Source organism: Pollicipes pollicipes, unplaced genomic scaffold (assembly GCF_011947565.3).
Source record: "Pollicipes pollicipes isolate AB1234 unplaced genomic scaffold, Ppol_2.1 Scaffold_7231;HRSCAF=8579_pilon_pilon_pilon, whole genome shotgun sequence".
Lineage (NCBI taxonomy): Eukaryota > Metazoa > Arthropoda > Thecostraca > Pollicipedomorpha > Pollicipedidae > Pollicipes > Pollicipes pollicipes.
In genome coordinates this window covers 14,987,238-15,006,658 of record NW_023597034.1, presented here as the reverse complement: position 1 = coordinate 15,006,658, position 19,421 = coordinate 14,987,238, and the positions used below count along the sequence as shown (strand labels likewise).

General features: G+C 56.5%; 2 protein-coding genes across 2 annotated transcripts in view; one reads left to right on the top strand and one right to left on the bottom strand.

The window, feature by feature from the left end:
- Positions 1-373: 373 nt before the first annotated feature.
- On the top strand, positions 374-4,108 carry LOC119110468 (N-fatty-acyl-amino acid synthase/hydrolase PM20D1). Its single transcript, XM_037234305.1, has 2 exons — positions 374-647; positions 2,464-4,108. Exons 1-2 carry the CDS (start codon positions 380-382, stop codon positions 3,708-3,710), a joined length of 1,515 nt encoding a protein of 504 aa, XP_037090200.1. The 5' UTR covers positions 374-379; the 3' UTR covers positions 3,711-4,108.
- Positions 4,109-5,215: 1,107 nt separating this feature from the next.
- Positions 5,216-19,421, bottom strand: part of LOC119109760 (kazrin) — an 81,223-nt gene continuing 67,017 nt past the window's right edge. The window contains exons 8-18 of the mRNA XM_037233511.1: positions 18,875-19,054; positions 17,351-17,717; positions 16,110-16,430; positions 13,424-13,645; positions 12,691-12,896; positions 11,566-11,859; positions 10,941-11,118; positions 10,407-10,551; positions 9,154-9,313; positions 8,328-8,357; positions 5,216-6,016 (exon numbers count right to left, since the gene is read on the bottom strand). Of these exons, the coding sequence (XP_037089406.1) occupies positions 5,786-6,016; positions 8,328-8,357; positions 9,154-9,313; positions 10,407-10,551; positions 10,941-11,118; positions 11,566-11,859; positions 12,691-12,896; positions 13,424-13,645; positions 16,110-16,430; positions 17,351-17,717; positions 18,875-19,054 (2,334 nt within the window). The 3' untranslated portion in view covers positions 5,216-5,785. The remainder of the gene's footprint in view (positions 6,017-8,327; positions 8,358-9,153; positions 9,314-10,406; positions 10,552-10,940; positions 11,119-11,565; positions 11,860-12,690; positions 12,897-13,423; positions 13,646-16,109; positions 16,431-17,350; positions 17,718-18,874; positions 19,055-19,421) is intronic.

Genomic DNA, 19,421 nt, shown 5'->3' with positions numbered 1-19,421 from the left:
CTCTCGGACCATCGACGTGCGGACATGTGTATTGGGTGGAGCGGCGCGCCCGCCGTCTGCTACAGACTGGCGATAACCAGATTAAGGCTCGCCGCGCGCCGCTCGGTCGGCCGGACTCTGAGCGGGTGTGACGGCGGGGAGGGGCGCACCGAGGCCGTTGGTTGGTCGGCCGCACCGAGACGGGCCGCCTGATACGCCAGTGCTGACGGCCTTGACGGCGGCCGAGGCCGACGGTGCGCTCGTGTTTGGGGCGGCGACGATAACCCAAGCAGTGCTTAGCTGTAGCCGGGCGGCGGTCACGCGAAGTGGTCCCGTCGTGAGCCGATCCCGTCGTCACCGGCTGGTAGCGTTCCAAACCGCTGCCCTCCCCCCTGCCATCATGTGGGACCTTGTGACGGCCGGCAAGGTGGCACTGACCCTGATAGTAGGGCTGGTGTCAGTAGTGGCGGGCCGCGCGCTCAGCTGCCGCCGGCGCCGCTACCGCTTCAGCAGCGCCGACCTGAGCGACGCCGACCTCGAGCCAGCCTCGCTGCGCGGCAGCGAGGACCGGCTGGCCCAGGGCCTGCGCATTCCCACCGTCTCAACGTCCCGGGACGACCCGCCGCCGCGTGAGCAGCTGCTTCGCTACCACCAGCACCTTCGCGACAGTAAGTGGCCCAGGGAATCACCGACACCGCGACAGTAAGTGGCACGGGTCACCACCAACACCTCGGAGACAGTAAGTGGCCTGGGGTACCACCAGCCAGAGGCGCAGCCGGAGCCTTGGCAAAGGGGGGGGGGGGGCGGCACAAGGTTGACAAAGGGCCTCCTGGCAGTAAGAGGCCCCCCCCATAAGAAATCGCCGGATATGACCCTTTTGTTATTGAGGACACGTTTTTCTCAGATATATGCATATATATATGTATATATATATATATATATATATATATATATATATATATATTACACATTTTTGTCTTTCATAGTTGGAATAGTTTTTCTGGAATAGTTTCCGGAATATTTTTATTCATACCGGAATATTTTTGAACTGGAAGATTTTTCTACAGACGCTACCGCGAGATCAGTTCTGCCTAAGTTTATAGTGAATTAACTGACGAAATCATGCGTTAATGATTGCATGAAATAAATCGCTGGCGCTCTTCCTTTTACAGTGGCTCACTGGACTTTTTAAACCAACAGAACTCAGAAACTTTATCAGCATTTTTTGTCTGGGTAGTACAGAGATAGCAAGAATTACGCGAATGTAAAGTGAAAAGCAAAATGGGTCAACAATTTGTATTAAGATGGCAAAATCATCTTGACCTGGAAATCTTTAACATTCAGTCAGAATTGACCTGACCCTCTGACCACTATTTGAGGGTCTGTCTTCGCGGGTCAGGGCCCCCGAATAAGACTCCGACCAGCCCTTTATGCCCTTAGACTCTCCAATCACGCCCTTGATCGTCGAACTCGGTGGGCCCTACAGGCTCTTCGGATCTCCACGAACACCGCCTCTGTCCGACTCAGGGCCCCTTGACATCACGGGGCCCCTTAGGCGCTGTGGAGCGCCGAGCAATGTAAATAGCTGGTTCCGGCTTTGCCCCTGCTTGAGAAATGGGCCCTTAGGCCCATGCGGCCCCCGAGCCGACTGTGCGTTACTGGTGGCGTCTGGCCGAAATATAGGTCCTTATCGCCTCAGTGGGCCCCTGATCAGCGCGCAGGGCCCTCTGACTGGCATTGAAGTGCCCAGCCCTGAGGGCCGGGACCTGTAAATGAGACCTTCAGCTGTCTTCTGGCCCTTAATCGTAGGTTCCCAGGGCCCTTTGAGTTCCTTTGGGTTTTGGGAACCTGAGAGGAGGGGGGGGGGGGGGCACACGTCTCCTGTGCCCCCTCTGCCTACGCTACTGCCACCAGCACCTCGAGGGCAGCAAGTGGCCGGGGTACCACCAGCACCTCGGAGACAGTAAGCGGCCTGGAGGACTACCAGCATCTCGAGGTCAAAAAGCGGTTGAAGTACCACCAGCACCTCGGGGACGGTAAGCGGCCCGGGGTACCACCAGCACCTCGGGGGCAGTAAACGGTCCGGAGTACTACCAGCACCTCAAGGGCAGTTGGTGACCCGGGATACTACCAACACCTCGTGGTGAGTAAGTGGTCTGTTGTACCATCAGCACGGCTGAGTCGTGTGCGGAGCCTCTGCCGGCGCGTCAGCACCCGGTTGGGTGCGGCGGGGCATAGGGACTCAACGGAACATTGGGGCTCAACGCGGGTTCAAATATTGCAGTTATTATTGAATGTCTCAAAGCAGGATGAAATGTTTTTCTTTTTCATACCGGTGCTGGATTTAAACTCCGCCCGTAAACGTTCTTTAATGATGCATAGGCATACATCCGTTTGGTTGGTCCGCTTCAAGCAATGCCTCTGCCGAGCTTCCGCCGTTTGAGCGGGCCGTTCCCCTGTGACAGACTGACGACTCCGCCACAGGCTTTCCGACGGTGTTCAGCTCGCACGCGGTGACGGTCGAGGTGGTAAACGAGCTGAGCCTGCTGCTGACGGTGGCCGGCAGCGAGCCCCAGCTGTCGCCCTACCTCCTGCTCTCGCACATGGACGTGGTGCCGGTCGTCGAAGAGCACTGGAGCTGGCCGCCGTTCGACGGCCTCGTCCAGGACGGCTACATCATCGGCCGCGGCGCTATCGACGTCAAGCAGACGACGCACGCCATCCTGGAGAGCCTGGAGCGGCGGCTGCTGGCCGGCGACCTGCCACGCCGCCCGCTGATCGTGGCGCTCGGGCACGACGAGGAGGTGTCGGGGCGGGAGGGCGCCGCGCGAATTGGCCACCTGTTGGAGCAGCGCGGCGCGCGCCCGCTCTTCGTGCTCGACGAGGGCATCACGCTGATGCAGGGCTTCTTTCCGGGAGTGCGCCAGCCACTGGCCGTGGTCGGCGTGAGCGAGAAGGGCTACCTGGCGCTGGAGGTGACGGCGCGCGGCCAGGCCGGCCACTCGAGTATCCCGCCGGTTCCAACGGCTGTCGGCCGGCTGGCGCGCGCCGTCAACCGGCTGCACGCCGACCCGCAGCCGGTGCTGTTCGGGCGCGGGCCCGAGATGGAGCTGCTGCGCGTCATGGGGCCCGTGGCGTCGCCGCCGTTCCGGCTCGTCTACGCCAATCTGTGGCTGTTTGGCGCCGTGCTGAAGCGCGCCTTCCTGAAGAACCCAGCCTTGCGCGCCAGCGTGCAGACCACCACCGCCGTCACCGTGCTCAGGGGTGGGTACAAGGAGAACGTGGTGCCGGCGCACGCCAGCGCTATCATAAACCACCGCATCTCGCCGCTGCAGGACCGCGACGACGTGATGGCGTGCGACCGCAATGCCATCTCAGACCCGGAGATGGAGTTTGAAGTTCTGCACCACTCGCCGGCGTCGCCCATCTCGCCGTACGGGGAGGATGACGCGCCGTTCGGCCTGCTAGCCGGCACTGTGCGGCAGCTTTACGGCGATGATGTTCTGACGGCGCCGGCCGTCATGGTGGCCAACACGGACACGCGCCACTACCTCCACCTCACCGACAACGTGTACCGTTTCAACCCCATCGTGCTGCGGCCGGATCAGCTCGGCATGTTCCACGGCAACGACGAGAGGATCTCCGTCGAGAACTACCACAACTGCATCCGATTCTATTATAGGCTGATGAAGAATATGGAGAGCGATGCCGTGGTAGCTCAAATGCCTTAGATCACGGTGATGGACACGCCCGCACAGTGAAGGGGGCCGCAGGATCCAGGGGACGAGATAGACCTCGAAATGTACGCGCGAGTCTGGCTCAGCAGGTGGGGCGGCGAGGTACCGGTCTGGCTCGGCAGGTCGGGCGGCAGGGTACCGGCCTGGCTCGGCAGGTCGGGCGGCAGGGTACCGGCCTGGCTCGACAGGTCGGGCGGCAGGGTACCGGCCTGGCTCGACAGGTCGGGCGACAGGGTACCGGCCTGGCTCGACAGGTCGGGCGGCAGGGTACCGGTCTGGCTCGACGGTCGGGCGGCAGGGTACCGGTCTGGCTCGACAGGTCGGGCGGCAGGGTACCGGTCTGGCTCGGCAGGTCGGGCGGCAGGGTACCGGCCTGGCTCGGCAGGTCGGGCGGCAGGGTACCGGTCTGGCTCGACAGTCGGGGCGGCAGGGTACCGCCTGGCTCGACAGGTCGGGCGGCAGGGTATCCGGCCTGGCTCGGCAGGTCGGCGGCAGGGTACCGGCCTGGCCTCGACGGTTAGGGCGGCAGGGTACCGGTCCTGGCTCGGCAGGTCGGGGGGCGTGCAGGGTACCGGTCTGTGCTCGCAGGTCCGGGCTGCAGGGTACCGGCCTTTCTCGCCATATCTTTCTGCCGGGTACCTGTCTTTCTCTACCTGTCGTTCTATCATGGTTAAAACGGTCTGGCCAGCGGTCATGGGGCCCGGTCAAGGGCAGTCGTCTGCAGCCACCGAAGTATGGTCTTCAATAGGCACGTTGATCAAGACCGGCAGCTGACTATTTGGTACTGGTATTTGACATTGAGTCCAAGCAGTATCTGATCAGTAACCCTATTCACCTGATGTGTTGAATCAGTAACACGGTGTAAAGACCATGTGGTGTGACACTTATCGATCGGCACTAAGTCTGTGCCGCTGGAGTTATATTGGGGACATCGTGCTTAAATGCGTTAACCATTTGAGTGTGCTGCAGTGTGGACTGACGCCTGTCCTTGGATAACAGAACACAACATTGTGATTCAGCGGCCTCAAGAAGCGATAAGCGAATGCGGGTTAACGTGCTGTATGTTGTGCATGATATTTTGGTGCTAACTGCTGGTAACTTCATTTTCGCATATTCATAGCAAGTCGCCCTCAAACTACTGGGACTCGAGAATCCTGTCATGCGTCCAAAAGCAGCTCAAATTAATTGTGGTGTCGCACCTTTGGGAATCGCTACTGTCCAGCTGCTCATTACAGGTTTAAGCTAGGGAGAAACCAGTGCAGCAAAACAGGCCACAAGCTGTCTTTTGGTGATTTGATGCATTGGGCTTGCCATGGAATACCTACGCTGGGCGCATTGATGATGTCTTTCCTGATTCCATCCCAAATGGTAGAGTTGTATGCGCCTGTCGACAATACATGGAGCTCCTGAATTATGTGCTACTTGAATCAGATGTCATTGGTGACTTGCCAACAAGAGTTTCTGCGGCAGAACATTGACGCAGGACCAAGCACCATACGTGGATATGTAAAGCTTTATTTAGCCACCAGCGCTGCACCGTCTCCGCAATATAAAGTGTGGGTCTGGCCGGCGAGGCCGGTTTTCACCTTGAGGTCGAGACCTCCGACCGAGACCCGAGCCCCGCGGCGCGGCCGACCGACTTGAGCGAGCGCCGCCCTCTGGCCGACGCCGGACACCGTTTGTACAGGCGGGGAGGAAAGGGGCGGCGCGGAAAACGCCGGGGGCGACCCCGGCCCGCGGGCATGACTAGAGCATTTGGCAAACGACGGCTGTGCTGTCTCCGGTATCACAGGGGCACGAGACGTGCGGCCTTCATCGGGGGGTAGCCGCCCCGCACAACGCACGTCGCCGCACGTGCACTGCTGCCGCCTGTCGTCGTCACCAAGCCCAGAAGTTCCCGGGTATCAGCACTCCCGCGCGTCCACCATCCATTGACCCATTCGTAGCGAATGCCTCACCGGCGAAAATCGTGCTCAAGTGTTCACTGGCCCGCTAGATGGCAGTAAACGCGGCCCGACCGCTGCCGTATTGCACCAGCGCGCGCCGCAGTGCGCCGTCTCTGCCGGGTCTCAGACGGGCGTCACGGTGATGGTCTCCATGTCGCTGATGGACTTGATGCGGCGGTGCTGCCTCTCGACACGCGACTCACTGCTGGTCGTCACCACGGACTGCGGCCGCTCCAGCGGCGGTGGCGGCGGGGGCGCCGCGCGCGCCGCCGCCGCCCGCGGCGTCTCGTACACCGGCTCCCTCTGCTGCAGCTCCTGGCGCGTCTTCAGGCCGAATGCCCGGCTCAGCGACCCCTGCCGGATGGTGTCGGGTCAGGACGCCGGCCGGGTCCGGTGTCGGGGCGCTGGGTTAGGGTAGACCTGAGTGTTGACAGTACGGTCAGAGCGGGGAAGAGCGTTGAGTACAGGCAGCGACGGCCGGCACTATATCGGTCACAGCCAGTACGCGTTAGCTGAGTCGGAGATCGACAGTTGTACAGGAAAATATCTGCGTGGGGAAGAACGCTGAGGAATATCTTTTGGCGACGTGTTGTCAGTGATGGGGTTGGGTGGGTAGACAGGTCACGTAAAAAATAGGCCATGCAGTATGACGGCTGTTTATGGAAGCTGGTTTCAGGTCTAAGCGTAGACAACGTATCAGAACACGTTCCTTTGTCTGGGAGCTCTTTCGTAGTCTCCAGACCAGAGAGTGGACTGTTTACAGAGTATTCCCGATTGTTTCTTTTAACCTTTCGAACGCGGTACGCGCAGCGCCGCCACCGCGGACAAAGTCAGGAAGCTGTGCTTATACACACACACACACACACACACACACACACACACACACACACACACACACACACACACACACACACACACACACACACACACGCACGCACGCACGCACGCACGCACGCACGCACGCACGCACGCACGCACGCACGCACGCACGCACGCACGCACGCACGCACGCACGCACCACACACACACACACACACACATATATATATATATATATGATTATATATATATATATATATATATATATATATAATCACGTTCGTATTTTATGTAGGAAAACTTGAGGGCCGTCACTGCAATCATACCGCTTTCTCACCATTACAAAGGAAGTCATAGGCAAAGACGTCGCCAACGTTTCTTGTTCCCGTCTGAGTACTGAACATGTGTGACCTAGTCCACCCCAATGAGAAACATCACGCTTATGTCTTGCACAGTGACTGCTTCCCAATGGCCCGCTTCTCATGGATTAATTTACTTATTGTGTGATACGCAACAGAAGGATGTTACATATCCCATAATGGCTCTTTCTCCCTCGATAAGCTCATTGCATCAGGTACGCAGACATTTCAGTTCCTGATATCAAAGGATTTTAAACAATATCTATGGGGAAAATGAACGGACAGCTTTGATAAATTTCTAGTTATAAAACTTATGGCTTACAATATTTTTCCTCGCCTAAAAACACCCTGCAGAGCCTCAAATTTGGCCTACCAAAGCGATTCACCGAACAGCCAAGACAATTTGCGTGAATGTTACCATAAAAAAATGGGCGAATGAACAAGACTTGTCTTCGCAGAATAACATGAGTGACTTTGCAATGATACGGAAATAAATTGCTACATTTCGGATCGAGGGTCCGAAAAGAGACTGCTCTTTAAGAACTCGCGCTGTTCCATTGAAATCGCACTGCCTGTTTTTTTACCGTTCTACGCAAGGCCCCAGGTTCTTTGTTTGTCCGTCGTGCACATGACACAAAAGGTAGCGTGACATATCTAAAATGGAACTAACTGTACATCCACGACACGTGTGTTCAATTTCCTCCCAGAACTATTCATGACATAAGCATACATGCCATCGGCATTGCACGCACGAAAACATCACAGGGTGTGTTGGAGAGTTGTAAGACAAAAGCGCTGCGTGAGCTTGGGGGGTGTTGTGACGACGTTGGAGAAGGATCCATTCCGCTATGCATGCATTTAGAGCACGTTAGAAGCGACGCTGCTTCGCCTACTTAACAGAGTAGCCAGGGATGAGTGAACAGAGCGTAAGACAGCCACCATGTATGACAGGAGTAGAGCTAATTACCTGCGAACTGCACCATGCGGTGGGCTTTAAAAACGGTAGAACGCATCAGTAAGGGTCTCAAAAACATGTGCACGGGTACTGAGACGGGGGGAACAGTGGCGTGTTTAGAGGCAATTTAGAATAACCAGTCCTTGGCGGCTGGCGTTTCAGGCATTTTATTTTACCTTCGCTTTCATTTTAGTAAAAGGGTCGATGACATAAACCAAAGGAGCATGACGTAAGTAGTTCTGGCCTTTTGACGTCCTCTAGATACGCCACTGCGGTGCGAATGCCAACATATGAACACTAGTCCTGCGACAAACGAATATTAGCAAATAAGCCAGGTATGGCTGGAATCTGCTTCAACTAAAATTAAACTCAATGCTACATGAATTCCACTGTAACCAGCCCGTAATACTCGCGCTGCCCCGCCATAAACTGGGCCAGGGTCACCTCTCACACGGCTGAGACGATCAAACGATTCTAAAAGGACAGCGTCGACACTACACAGGAAACACTACAAGTTTATGGAAGTGCAAACCTTCTTGTGCATGAACTGGAGTTGCATGTTCTGTCAGACCGTCGCGAAAGAGACAGAAGGTGAGTTCATTGGAGGGCATACCACTGTTAGGTTATTTCATGGCAGAGAGGAGGCACAACGTCATGACCCCCTCATCCTCGTTAGCAAACGTTGAACATACAATATCACATATATCACAGATAACCAGCCACTCCTGAAGTGCCTCTTTACCTATCATGCACCAGTTTACTTGCAAGGTTGTCATCGGGAGGGGGGGGGGAGGAGTTATCAAACAGCGGACACGGTGGATCTGATAACACTTGCCTCTACACACTCAGTGATTACTTCTCAGACAAGCCTGATCTGATTTCTACCGTCCCACTCGAGTTCCGCATCCCTGGCGAGGGCATGGCACACAGTCCCTCCCATTCGGGTCCCGCATCCCTGGCGAGAATATGGCACACCGTCCCTCCCATTAGGGTCCCGCATCCCTGGCGAGGGTCTGGCACACAGTCCCTCCCATTCGGGTCCCGCATCCCTGGCGAGGGTGTGGCACACAGTCCCTTCCATTCGGGTCCCTCATCCCTGGCGAGGGTCTGGCACACAGTCCCTCCCATTCGAGTCCCTCATCCCTGGCGAGGGTCTGGCACACAGTCCCTCCCATTCGGGTCCCGCATCCCTGGCGAGTCTCTGGCACGCAAGCATCTGACCATGAGTCATATTCTGCAGTAGTTTCGAGACCCCCCGACTCCGCGGCTGACGTCATGCTCCCCTGCCCTTGTGCCCGTCAGCAGTCGGCCGCCGCGTCAGCCGCGTCAGCCGCGTCGGCCGCGTCGGCAGCCCTCACCCGGAGACTGGAGCCGCGCTTGTCCTTGTCGGAGCTGCGCTGCAGACCGCTGGCGTACGAGCGCGAGAACGGTCGGCCCAGGGTGGCGGCGGCCGGCCGGTCGGCGCGTCGGCGCTCCTGCTCCCAGCGCGCGTACCGCGCCTCCTCGTCCAGCAGCACCCTGCGACGGCCGCGCCCCGGTCAGCGCCGGTCAGCGCGCTGACGACGGTGCCAGCTCACCAGCAGCCCGCCAGCCAAGCCAGGACAACAGCCGACCAGCGCACTCGCGGACGGGTGACAGGGGCACACTATCAGCTAGCCATCACCATCAGCCACCGCGAATAAAGGTCAACATCTGCCACAGCGCCAGGGTTTTGAATCGGGTGCGAAAAGATCCCCATTACCTCTGTCACTCGATGGGGCACAGCGTCTTATGGGCATTCAACATCTCAGTTTACGGCGCATTCAAATGATCGAGTCATTAACGATTCTATACGCCATTTCGACTACTATGAGAGAAACCAAAAACCTGTTGTACAAGAATCCTAAGCCGTGCATATCACGCTGGCGAGATCTTCACTCTGAAGACGGGTCCTCAGATGCTGGCTGGTGTTATCAAACCACACGCTCTACTCTGAAGGCGGATCCTCAGATGCTGGCCGGTGTTATCAAACCACACGCTCTACTCTGAAGGCGGATCCTCAGATGCTGGCCGGTGTTATCAAACCACACGCTCTACTCTGAAGACGGGTCCTCAGATGCTGGCCGGTGTTATCAAACCACACGCTCTACTCTGAAGGCGGATCCTCAGATGCTGGCCGGTGTTATCAAGCTACACGCTCTACTCTGAAGGCGGATCCTCAGATGCTCGCCTTCAATAACGCTTTGAGTAATGATCAGGCTTAGAGTCACGCAGGAGAAAACAAGGACTGTTTCGCACCTGGCAATAAAGACCTAGACCTAATTATTAGCAGCCGGATGTCGGCCGGCTAGTGGTGAGGCCCGTCTCTAGTGGAGTGTTGTGAGCCCAGACTAGCCGAGCCAAGCCGAGCCGAGCCAAGCCGGGCCTAGCTTAGCCGAGCCGAGCCCAAGCGGGCCGAGCCCAGCCCAAACCAGCCGAACCGAGCCGGGCCGAGCCGAGCCGAGCCGAGCCCAGGCGGGCCGAGCCCAGCCCAAACCAGCCGAGCCGAGCCGAGCCGGGCCGAGCCGAGCCGAGCCCAGGCGGGCCGAGCCCCGCCCAGACTAGCCGAGCCGAGCCGGGCCGAGCCGCTCACCTGGCCGGCCGCACCAGCTTGTCCAGCTCCGCCGCCAGATGCCGGCGGATCATGCTCTTGGACTGGGGCACGCCCAGCGCCGTGGCCATGGTGTCCGCCGTGAAGGAGAGCTCGAGTGTCACCAGTGCCCCATGCACACCCGAGTCTGGCGCACACCAGAGCAGCCGGTCACTAATGGCACGGCGGCGATCGCGGCAGCACCACAGCCGCACCACCAACAGCATGTCGTCACAGCAGCCGAAACTCAGCGGCTGAAGAGTCGAAACTTCGTCCATTTGAATTCCAGTCAACACGAACGAGCGGTTACATCAAACTGGTTCCTCATCACGTCCAACGTTACATCAGGTGCTCAACAAGATGGAAAAAGAGGAACCGATGTTAATTCAATTTACATTGAGCACTAATGGCTACCAAAACATGAATTTCCTGTCCGTAACACATGCAACACATAATAAAACATGACACGAAACACGGCCTCCTTTTAGGGAAACAAGTGGGCTGGCGTCACGTTCTTCAGCTCCACTGTGCACTAACCTTTGAGATTATCAGCGTACTCTGCCAGGTCGATGGAGCGGGCCCAGTGCACGAAGCGGGCGTTGGTCCAGACCAGCACGTCGTCGCCGTTCAGCTCGCTGCGCTGGCGGCGCTCGCAGATGATCTGGCGGTCGAACTGCAGCAGCCGCAGCAGCTGGATGCCGTGCAGCATCGACACCTGGCCACGTGACATGACCAGTGATGTAACGGGTGACGTCACGGGTGACGGCGAGGGCGGCGGTGGCGGGAGAGGCCGCAGGGTTCGGCCGTGCTGGCTCCCGACGCCGCCGACGCCGCTGTAGCGCTCCACCAACAACGCGACGCAGCGTGGTATCGGGTGAGAGTCGGGGCCTGAGTTGACACAGTTCAGACGGCCGAAGAGTACCAGCGGGTCGCACCACACAGCTGTCATAATATACAGCGCATGTGAGTTAGGCCTCCGTCGTGATTTAATTTTATCTGGTAGCCTTTCTGTACCGCTTCCACATTTTACCATTACCATCCATCATCGTTCGGTTACGGTACGAGCACGTAATGCGCTCCAAACAAGCCTCGTCCACATTTGGCTCGCCGCCGCTTATCACCTCACCGCGCCGGACACAGCGTTGCCGCAGCGCCAACTCACCTGGTGGAACTTCCTGGTGACGTTCAGGTATTTCTCCATGTCTTTCTTGGTGAGGTGCGCCAGCATCCGTCCATCCATGAGGTGGGCGCTGAAGATGTCGGAGTACTGCGCCAGGCCGACGTCGGGCAACCACTCAGCCGCCACCCAGCCGTGGTTCAGCTGAGAGATGTACGGGTACTTGCAGAGGTGTGGCTGGCGCAGCTCCTCGATGGCCAGCCGAAGCTTCTTCTTGTGCATCGGCTGCAGGATACCAAGACCCCGCTCCAGGTCCACGTCCGTCAGCTCCAGCATCACCTGGTGGACGGACGGAGAACTAATAGACACGCTCCCGGTCCACGTCCGTCATCTCCAGCATCACCTGGCGGACGGACGGGGAACTAACGGACACGCTCCAGGTCCACGTCCGTCAGCTCCAGCATCACCTGGCGGACGGACGGGGAGCTAACGGAGCGACACCCTCCGACGCCTGGGCTAGATACACACGAGAGGAGGGCAGGGTCCGGCGGCCTGGAAGTCACGCCCGAACTTATCAAAGAGGTCCAACGGAGCGAGCGCTTCTGCTCGGGGGCAGCCATCGCCTGTGGGATAACCTGCAGACCAGAGGGCAGACGCCAGGTGGCGCCACGTCTGAACCCCACCGGAGGGGTTACACGAGACCTCCCGTGGTGCTTACCGCCAAACAGCGTACTCATGGAAGGTAAGTGAGGCAACAACTTCCTCAACCGTACGTGTGCACTAAAATGTGGATCTTTTCTTCAAACCATACCATTGCAGGAAACAACAGTCACTTGTTAGATATAAAAAGGTTGCCTGGAGCACGGGAGCCCGCGACGTTTCCTGGAGCACTAACGACATATTTCAGTACCCGGAGTCTTTAGCTTGGCTCAGAATCGAGTCCACGCCTCTCACGTGGAAGACGATCATACTCATGTCTGAGCCATCTCGCCCCCCCCCCCCCCCCAAATGGCAGCTAAAATACAATTCAGCTACAAAGTTGGTATGCAATAAAGTACACGATCCCATCACCGGCACTGTCTGACGAGCGGGTACATTACGGCACACAGCGTCACCGGCTCTCACAGCTGTGACTAAGCTGGAGAGAGTCGGCCAACAGGCGACGCCCACCTTGCCGGATCGGACGTTCTCGGCGCAGGCGGGGCCGTACTGCGGCATGCCGAGGGTCACCTGGAGCCAGGCCAGAACCATCGAGGCCTTCCAGCGCTCCATGGGCAGCTGCTGCGCCTCCTCCAGCAGGCGCAGCTTCTCGGCGTACGACTCGTCCGTCAGCGGCGACGAGCAGAGCGACGAGTGTGGCGACCACGTCTCGTCGTCTGCAGCCCGCCGGCGGCCGGCTCAGTTAGTGGTGCGCAGCAGCGGCGACAGGTGGCGGCATGCGACGTGGCAGTGGACACGGTTGGCAGCTATTGGCGAGGCGTTACGGGCGGTCCGACACCGGGGGGAGGCACGGGCACCACGTAATGACAAACATGTCGGGGAGGACGGAAGCGGCTAGGACGGCTACAGTGTGGCGCGGCTGAGCCCGCGAGCAAACCTCGGCCCATGCGTGACCCACACACGGCACAACAGCAGAGGACTGACACCAGGACGAAAGCTAACGGTGGAGGTTAGAAGCTGATTAATGCTATGAGGGCTTTCCTGAGAGCTTAGGCTGGACATCTGTCAAAAACGAAAACACGCCATTAGCGCGGGGCTTTACTGGCGGGTCCGCCAACTGGTGACACCACGTCACGTAGCCGAGAGCACACGCATTTGATGTCGCGGATCATCTCCGCATAGTCAGCTGGCGTCAACCCCACCTGCTCCCTCGACGTCCCCTCCACAGCAGACCACTACTAACTTGTGTGCGCGCCCATATGCAGCTGCTTGCGTTGCTTTTGGCGCGAGAACACCCGCGAGATGCTGCCCCAGGTCCCCTGCTTGGCGCCCTTAGGACGCAGCTTGCGGTCCAGCTGGTCAAGCGAGTCCAGCTGCTCAGCCGACTTGGAGATGGAGGCGACGTCGACTGTGTGCGACAGCGTGAGGGGCGACATGGTGGGCGAGCCTCGCTGGCCGTCCGCCGCTGCCGGCCAACCACACGGGACGTCAGAATCAGGGCGGGGAAGGGGAGGAGCGCGAGCCGCGTTGGCTGTCCGCCGCTGCCGGCCAACCACACGGGACGTCAGAATCAGGGCGGGGAAAGGGAGTAGCGCGAGCCGCACTGGCCGTCCGCCGCTCCTAGGTGGACAGTGGACTTCAGGACCGAGGCGGTCGAGGAGGACGAGGCAGAAGGAAAACGCAGCAGGATTTGGGGACTGCCAGGCGGGAGGGATAGAGAGGCGGTCAGGACCGAGGCGGTCGAGGAGGACGAGACAGAGGGAAAACGCAGCAGGATTTGGGGACTACCGAGCGGGAGAGATAGAGACAGGGGGCACATGCAGATATAGAGGAAGCACTCCGAGGGCAGAGCAGGAATGCTCCAAGAAAGGCGAGAAGCAGGGAGACACGGACTCAAGGAAAGAGACAGGTTGCCTGAAACATAGTGACACGGTGACGTAGATGAACAATAGCAACCGAAGCGAGGTGAAATAAGCTTCCGTTTCAGCCACAGCACAACTCTGTTCGCGGGCCACCTGAAATGCAAGACTATTTTGCAAAGTAGGCTGCACGCGGAGGGACCCAATGACGCCATTTGGGTCTCTGTGTTTATTTCATCATTGGAGCTAGTGATGGTATCAGCTCAATACAGCTTGAGAGGGTCTGGTTCATAGCTGGCTAACCGCCGTAGCTGGCTTAGCGTCAGCAGCAATGGCGCGGCAAAGCAGCGCTAGCTCGCGTCGAACGAAGCCAAACGACATCATTTCTCAACCACCTCGACACTGAGACACATACCTGGGCGCAAAACAGAACAAACATCACAGCAATGTTGAGCTACAGCCGAGGGACAGTACATCCAAAAAGCAGGGGTCATTCGGTGCGCTCATGCAACGACAGCTACACAAGCTGAGCTATGAAGCGCGTGGAGTACACGGCACCACGCAGGCGGCACAAAGGCGGACGAAAGCTACACTGTCTGGCATTCGTTTGATATCCTTTACGATGCTCCAGTCAGTTCTGTCTTTTAGCGCTGGAGATCCCGACCGCTGCATCCCGGTGCTGGATAAAACACATTGCCTGACCGCAAGGCGGGTCGGTGTTTGACACGTAACTTGGTCAGGTGTAACGACCTGGTGTAACTTGGTCAGGGGTCATGGTCAGGTGGGTCTGGTTCGCCTCGCTGGTGCTGAGTTTGGTATTCACGCGGCAGATACCTTAAGTCCGCTGGCAGCGGTGAATTTAAGGGAGTGTTCCACCTTTGTATGGGGTTTTGAGCTGAAATAGCCATCTTCAGTTTCATTCGATGCAGTTCACAGCCCTGCCCATCTTAATACCTCAAGCCATCTAGTTTCTGAGCTACAAGCCCGCGAATATGTGAATGCTATTTCGTGTAGACTATTTCAACCTCATTCAGGCATGCATGACGCTATAGAAACGTTATACAGATCCTGCCATCCCATTGGCGGCAGTGCAGCTTTCAAGGACGATTGAAATACAATCGTCGGGTCGTTCATATCTGGCGTTCGTGAGCACGATTTCCAAATATAACGATGTTCATTGGCCCTCAATCGATGTTATGCAGGTTGTAAAAGTTTCAATCACGAGGCACGTTTTGTGCTACGTAATGCAGGAAGTTGGACATGGATCCTAGTTACTACAGATATAATATTTTAAATATGATAGCTTAAAAATGGTGCCGCAATCGAGCATTTAAACGCAAGCAAAGACCTTAAACTCACGAATAAATGTACAAGAGCACCACGGTGAGTAGCCAAAACACGAAAACATAATGATATCTGGGTTAGTAAACACCTCCATCATCGCCATGGTCACCCCTCAGAAGATTGAGGTGCTACAAGTGGGTGCTAGGGTGCTGGGGTGCTAGGGTGCTAGGGTTCCGGAGTGCTAATTTCTCACAGCCTAGTGCCTCTTACGATAGTGTCTCAACATCATATAGATATTCCAAGACGCAATCAAACAATGACGCATTGAGGAGAACATTTACTACAAGAACAGACCTTTTTGTCAACAGCAGTCTTTCCACATAAAGTATACCAGAAGGTACAAGCGAGCTCATTTTATCACATCTGATGCTTGCCTCAATATTTTCCAATTTGGGGCATTCTCTTCAAGGGCAGCAGGGACGGACTCAGAATGCGAGAGAGCGGCATATGTTTCAAAATACGTTATCCATCTTCGTTGTTGACCTTAATGTTTTGATAGCCAGCATCACTGATCATGAATTTTACTGCTCGTGCTTGCCTTCGCTAACAGGTATTGGTGCCACATGCGTAAGCTTGCCACAGCCGCGCGCTATCGCCTGACGTGGCTCTGCGCCTGCCACTTGTGGCTCTACACCAGGAGTGGGCACGTGGGCAGGCCAGTGGAGGCTCACACAGCACGACGTGGAGCGCAGCTACAGCCACACACGGAGAGAGGAGGGCACGTACGGGCGTAGTAGTAGTAGGGACTGCACGCGGTTACGGAGGACACTATCGATATCGAGTCATAGTCGGTGGGCACGCCGTCCGGGTTGTGCGCCGGAGCGCCCGCTGCGGAGAGAAGACGCACATAGGTACGGTGTGGGGCGGCCGCTCTCGCGAAGACGCACATAGGTACGGTGTGGGGCGGCCGCTCTCGCCAAGCGGCATACACTGCCAGCTTCAAGGTGGCGCTAGGTAGTGCGGGTGGAGTTAGAGTAAACTGTTTTAGAGCACACCCGTAGACTACTTTCACACCACAACTTTGATGCTGCTTGGGGAATTGTTTGGCTTAGTATGCTTATATTTTTATGAAATTCGTGGCAAGTGAGCTTTGCAACAAGTTTATTACTTTGAGGAAATGTTGATTCGATCTCAAAGACATCCATATCCGATGCCAAGTCCCATTTTATGAGAACCTAGTGAATGCGGTAAGCACACGGTAGGTTAGTCAATGGACAGCTGTACCTCTGCTTGTTGCGACAATGGGGTCACGACATTACAAAACAGAACACTTAGCACGACCCCCAGAGGCCCAGGACACGAAGGCACTGTGACTGATTCCATTGTACGCATATATATGGCCACAGGCCTTTAAGGCACAGTCATGGAAACTAACCGAATGTGATGTCTCCTTTCTCTAGCCAACCTGCGAATAGTTATTTGGCAGAATCATTTTAGTGATCTGCTATTTGTGGTTAGCAAGACAAGCCCAACAACGCCGCCTCCAAAGAAAACAAAGCTGGAAAAGAGTATATGGATGCGTACACAAAGGAATATTAGGACGGATGCACGAAAAACATAAAACCAAACGTGAAAAGCATATGAGTCACGAAAACATGTAAACGATATTAAGTCCGCACCCCACATACACCAGTCCATGAGTGACAACAAAACAAGACAACACAGCCTGTGCGTCCAGCCCGGCCTTCAGGAGGAAGTTTAATGCCCGTAAGTTTGGAAACACCATTCCACCGGTATACTTCACGCGTGAGTTGCAGCCACAGGAAATGCTCAACATTTGTCTATATCGTGTACTGCACACTCTTGCAGATGTGAACTACCCAAGCACCAATTAGCAGCAACCAAAAATGAGCCCCGGCCTCTCAGAGTGCACTGGTATGGGAATGCTGGGCCTTGACCCCAGACCAGCCGTGATCAATAGCACGTCCTACATTTAGTTCTGGAAGGACGTCAGCAAAAGCCAGGACAGAACGAGTCATCCCCAATGGATCGCCGGGCTGCTCGCACAGGCCGCCAACAAAACGTTAAAAGAAGGAGGAGGGACGCACCGCAGCCGGTCACACAGAACCCAGTCGTACCCTCGCCGCTGGTGGTCGAGTCGCTCAGGTTGCCCGAGGTGCCGGCGGCCACCGAGTCGCGGTCAGAGCTGACTCGAACTCCGGAGTCGGCGCTCGAGCCGCGGCCGTTGGGCGTGCCGAGCGCGCCCGGAGAGAGCGAGGGCGGCGCTGGCGCCAGCGCCGGCGCGGCGGCCGGCGGCGGCGCCGCGGCGCGACTCGGCCGGCTCGCCGCCTCCTGGTCTGAGTAGTAGCCCAGTTGCGAGAGCTGCTTCCGTAGCTGCCGGCACAGTCACGGCTCGTTACACGTCCGCTCGGGTGGCATGGCAAGGGCGGGGATGGATAGCGTAACATTACGCAACCCCTTTAAGAGGGGTTGCAAATTCTGCTGAAGTACAACAACGTTTAAAAATTTGAAGCCATATGCCGTTGGCTTCCTCTCATGACCAGCAACGCGCCGTCTTTAGTAAAACAGAATGGGAAAGTTAAAAACTGGCCAAATATGCAAAACGTATGTGTGGACAGCCCCTTGCAAACTTTTCGATTATCAGAAGTTTTTGATTTGGTGGCGCTCCGGGATCAGCGCCCATGCTAAGCAGCGTTTGCTGCGCAAGCCATCACCCCACGATCCAACCGCGAAATTGCGGGTCAAGGGCAGAATTTTGCGACGAAACCCCCACCCGAAAGCCCGTCGTACCCTCTGACGTCAACCGACCTTAGTGTGGTCGCTGTCACCGACCACCTGCCATTCCGCTCTTGGGCAAACAGCAACCGCCGAAAGGGGCTTAGGCTCATCGCTCCAAGGATTGGTCAATTGTACGGTAGACCCTCTAACCAACTGAGACATAGACGAACAGATGCAATACCTGCCTTTCAATTGCGACATTTATCTGCAAAACGTAAATGAGATCTACATAGATGCTTCTCAAAGTATACTTTGTTAACACTTTGAACCTTATCTTACGTCGCACCTGCTCTTTATCCTATCGTTTCTGACCGGACACCTAACTGAAACACACTTAAATGACAATGAGACGACATATTGTGCCGCACAAAGCCACAATACGTCCTCCCGTGCCCGGTGGCTTCCGTGAACGCGACCACACTTTGAATTTCACTGGGGTTCACTAGTGTTTTGGTACCACTTGATATGGTAAAAACACAACAGTCCGACGCGGCTGCTGAGTCTTCCGGCGGTTCGTGGGTCCTTCTGACTTCTCATGCCCTCTGACCACTAAGGGGATCTCTGGAAATCCAAGGGTCGCAGTAAACGAAAGCGTTTACTGCGACTCTTGGACCCTGGCGACCCCTGATGACAAGGGATCCTGCGACACAAAGACTCGCACTTCTCGAGAGCGATTTCCAGCCCTGAGCACAACGTCGCTGCCTTCGCTGTCGCGTGCCCGGTGCGTCATGCCGCGCTCGTTCCGTACTCACGCCCGTGAGCTCCTCAGTGATGTGTTTGAGCTGGCCGTCCTTGTTGCTCAGTTCGGCCGACAGCCCCACGGAGCGTTCCGTCTCGTCGCGCGCGTGTTTCAGAATGTTCCACTTCTCACGCTCTGTCTCGTCTCGCTCGGCGGCCAGCGTGCGCAGCGACTCGTCGTTTTCCTTTATCCGCTGGGTGGGAGAGACACGTCTTGAAGAACTAGAGACAAGCTCAATAAAAGTGAGAAGGGATGTTCCCTGCCTGCTGGGTACAAATGATAGTGATCATGCCAATTCTTGCTGTTATTACGTCAGTGCTTATGCTTTCCTTTAATTGGGATGATTTGGAGTGTATCTAAATACCGAAATATCGATAAATACGAATACCCTGTGCATTGCACAACACCAATGAAATACCATGAGCCATGCATGGAAATGAAAGAGACAGTCAAAATACAAAACACCCATGCCTTCCCCGCTCCCAATTTGGGTTCCATCACTTGTGTAGTACAAAGCACTAGGCCAAGACCAAAGCCGTGCCCGAAAGCGGAAGCAGTGT